General features: G+C 32.7%; 1 protein-coding gene across 1 annotated transcript; it reads right to left on the bottom strand.

The window, feature by feature from the left end:
- Positions 1-1408: 1408 nt before the first annotated feature.
- On the bottom strand, positions 1409-3058 carry LOC134728007 (uncharacterized). Its single transcript, XM_063592407.1, has one exon. The coding sequence runs from the start codon at positions 3056-3058 to the stop codon at positions 1409-1411; it is 1650 nt and encodes a 549-aa protein (XP_063448477.1).
- Between the last annotated feature and the right edge of the window lie 296 nt (positions 3059-3354).

The raw sequence follows: 3354 nt of genomic DNA, 5'->3' as shown, positions 1-3354 counted from the left end.
ATGTCAATGACGGGATAAGTACAGCATCACGTCATATGCTTCAAACAAACACACACAAAATTGTAAATGAAACTACAGCACATTTCGCGTGTGGAACTTTTGGTTATGATTGTATTTGTTCCTATTTTAATATCAATTAATATAACATTAATTATGTCGTTGAATACAATAGGATGACAAGAACAAGAAATATAAAAATACAAATTAACACACATGTACACTTGCAAGACAAATTTCCGTCATCATTACCGTCTTGTATATATCCATTAGATCCTGATTCTGTTTTTTCAATCGATACTTGTGTTGAAATATTTGTCTGATAAGGTAGGAAAAGATTGATTAGGTTGCAGAGCATACATACCATTATAATATAATTCAGAATCGTGTAAATGAGTGCGACCATAGTCTTTATATTGATTCATAGATTGTTCGGTACAAAGCTGACGCCAGACAAATCCGAGAGTATTACCTCGTACACGCACGCTTCATCTCCTATTATATGTGGTAAAATTATTTGAATTTATACCTGAAGTTTCAAACACAGGAATTGAACATAATTTCCAAAAATCTTCCGCTGTTCGGATTACCCATACATTGCGATTATCCTTTGTGAACTTGTCATGAGCACTTTAAATTGTGGCTGATCCATTTATATAATGTGTCTCCTAAATGTACTTAAAATTAAATCCTAAAAAAAAACGTAATGAAACAAGTTGGCGATACACAATATAAAGATTTTCACCAAACATTATACTACTATACAACAGACACTGAATACAAATCCAGAATAAATGTGGTTTCTAAATTAAAGTATTGATTTAAATATTTTGAGTGCAGATGAAATGTGTAAACATTTTGAATCATTTCATATATCAAGTCTACAATTTTTTATTTGTTTTTATTTGTTTTTTGTGGTGTTTTATTTTTCTTTGTAAGTGAGTAAATATGACAGTTCTTGTCCATTCGTTTTTGATGCGTTTTGTTTTTTGATTTTGCCATGTGATTATGGACTTTCCAAATTGATTTTCCTCTGAGTTCAGTATTTTTGTGATTTTACTTTTTAAATTGTTCATTTCTATTTGGCTTTTTCATCTTTTTTCGAAGACTTTGTAAATGTTTGTTTAACATTTGTTTGCTTGTATTGTTTGATAATGCGTGCTATTTATGTACGCTATTTGTTTTATTTTTTCCACTTTTATTCTCAATCTTTATATTAATTTTTGTTTATTTCGTCTTTGTTTGAACTTTACTTATTTTTCTCCGAATATTATGTCTTCGTAACCGCAAATAAAAAGCGAAAATTAAACAGAAAATATAAAAAAGAAGTTTGCACTTATTGTATATTTAAGTAACACGATAAATTACATGATATAATTTAGAGTATTCATGTTGTATCTCAAAACAACATTTACTTGCATTTGTATACACAAACAGATTTACGATAGTTATTAATTACAAAGAGTTTTGTGAAGTCATTGTTAAAACACATTCCATATGGATGGTCAATGTCATTGTCTTTGTTCAGCATTTCTTCACAGTTGTCTCCATCTGATGATATTCTTTGTATATTGTGAGTTGAAAAACCACCAAAATAAATGTTCCTCTGTCGATCAAGTGTTAAACCTGCTATTCTTGAAACGTCCTTTCTGTAAACTAGTGTTCCATCTACTTTGATACAAAGGAGTTTACCAACACATCTAACAATCAAATGATCATGAATATCATCGTATGCTATGAAGTAAATACAATCAGATCCTTGTTGAAATGTTTTAAGTATTATTCCATTTGTGTCTAATGTTTTGAGAGTACCACCTGTACCGCCCACATAAATTCTGTCACGACCAGCAGTGATACCAGAACATTCAAATCCCATGTTGACTTTGTTGTCCTTTGTCATCGTTGTCGTATTTATAAATTGTATAGACTTTTCGTAAGGTAGGGTAATAACAGCTTTATTGGTACCAGGTATCACAGCAACACACTCAGGTTCGGAGGAAAATGTTATCTCTGTCTCATAATCTTTACAGTCTCTGTAAACATACAGTTTGGTATCGGATGATGCTGTATTAGTCATGAGCAGCTTATTATTATCTGTCACTGATACACTAAAAAGACTTTTTACCACATCAGTATTAAGTTTCAATACTGTATCCTTCTCAAACCCTTGAATGTTTTTCATTGGTCTCGCCTTTATCTGGGCTTGTTGACATTTCTTTGGTTTGTATTGAACTTGACATGGTTGAACAATCTCTAACAGTGACCCGAGAGACTCAAGCTTAACATCTTTCTTTTCGTCAAAGGTAATATCGAATTCTTGTGAATCGGATACTATCTGCTGAATCTTGGTCTCAGCGCAATGAATATTTGTTACTTGTTGGCGCAAGAATATAAAGAGCTGATTCTTAGATCCATGACCACTCAAAACATCCATCTCGTTTTTATTTTCTATAACATTTACTAAAACTTGCGATATTTCTTGCTTTTGTTTCTTGATTTCCATTTCATGTTTTCGTTGGAGAGACGACAAAGTGGTCGTTAAATCACGCTCCAAATCGTCCATTTGTTTCAAAATCTTGGATTTCACTGCTCGGATCTGCTTAGTTATTGTTGATTTAGTTTTCTCTATTGATTGTAAGCTTGACTGTCTGTTATTGTCTAAAGCATTCAATGTTGTAATACGATGCGTCATGTCTTCCATAACATCGTTAAACAGTGCAGACTTTTTTACATCCTTCGAGGCCAGTTCCAATGGGAGAACGTTCTGACAAACCCTGTGTTCATTAGATATGCAGGCTCTACAGCATACGATCTCGTGATCTGCGCAGTAATAATCTAATATCATTTCTGAATGGACATTGCAGTTTTTCTTCGCAGACATAAGGATATTGGATCCAATGGACGACAGGTCGATAACATGGTGAGATTTGAAAGCTTTGAATCTGCAATGTGATTCTGCACATTCTGTACAAAGTCTTTCTTCACAGTCTGAGCAATACCTTGTTGCTGTTAAAGACTTGCCAGCTTCAGAGCAAGGATCACAGAAACTAGTTGATGCCATGGGAAAACTTCTGAAAAAATATGTAAGATTTTTTTTAATTCTTTAAATCGAAAGATTTTTCTCGATTTTCTGTATCTAAGCAAGTTTCTCTGAGTAGTAGTAGCATTAGAGATCAAATTAATCCTGCATGCGATTTTGTACCTAGAATTTTGTTTATGTTAGAACAAGTCAATGTTAAATGATCCATAGACGACAAGGATTGTGTCAAATCAACTTCATTGAACTTTAATAAAATTGAAACTGGAAATGGGGAATGTGTCAAAAAGTCCCTATATCATAAGATGCGTTATGACCTC

Source organism: Mytilus trossulus, chromosome 8, assembly GCF_036588685.1.
Source record: "Mytilus trossulus isolate FHL-02 chromosome 8, PNRI_Mtr1.1.1.hap1, whole genome shotgun sequence".
Lineage (NCBI taxonomy): Eukaryota > Metazoa > Mollusca > Bivalvia > Mytilida > Mytilidae > Mytilus > Mytilus trossulus.
This window is presented reverse-complemented; position numbering and strand designations above follow the sequence as displayed.

Bases quoted from the DNA above. Each gene is read 5' to 3' on its own strand.
- LOC134728007 (XM_063592407.1), bottom strand. From the start codon at position 3,058: ATGGCATCAACTAGTTTCTGTGATCCTTGCTCTGAAGCTGGCAAGTCT.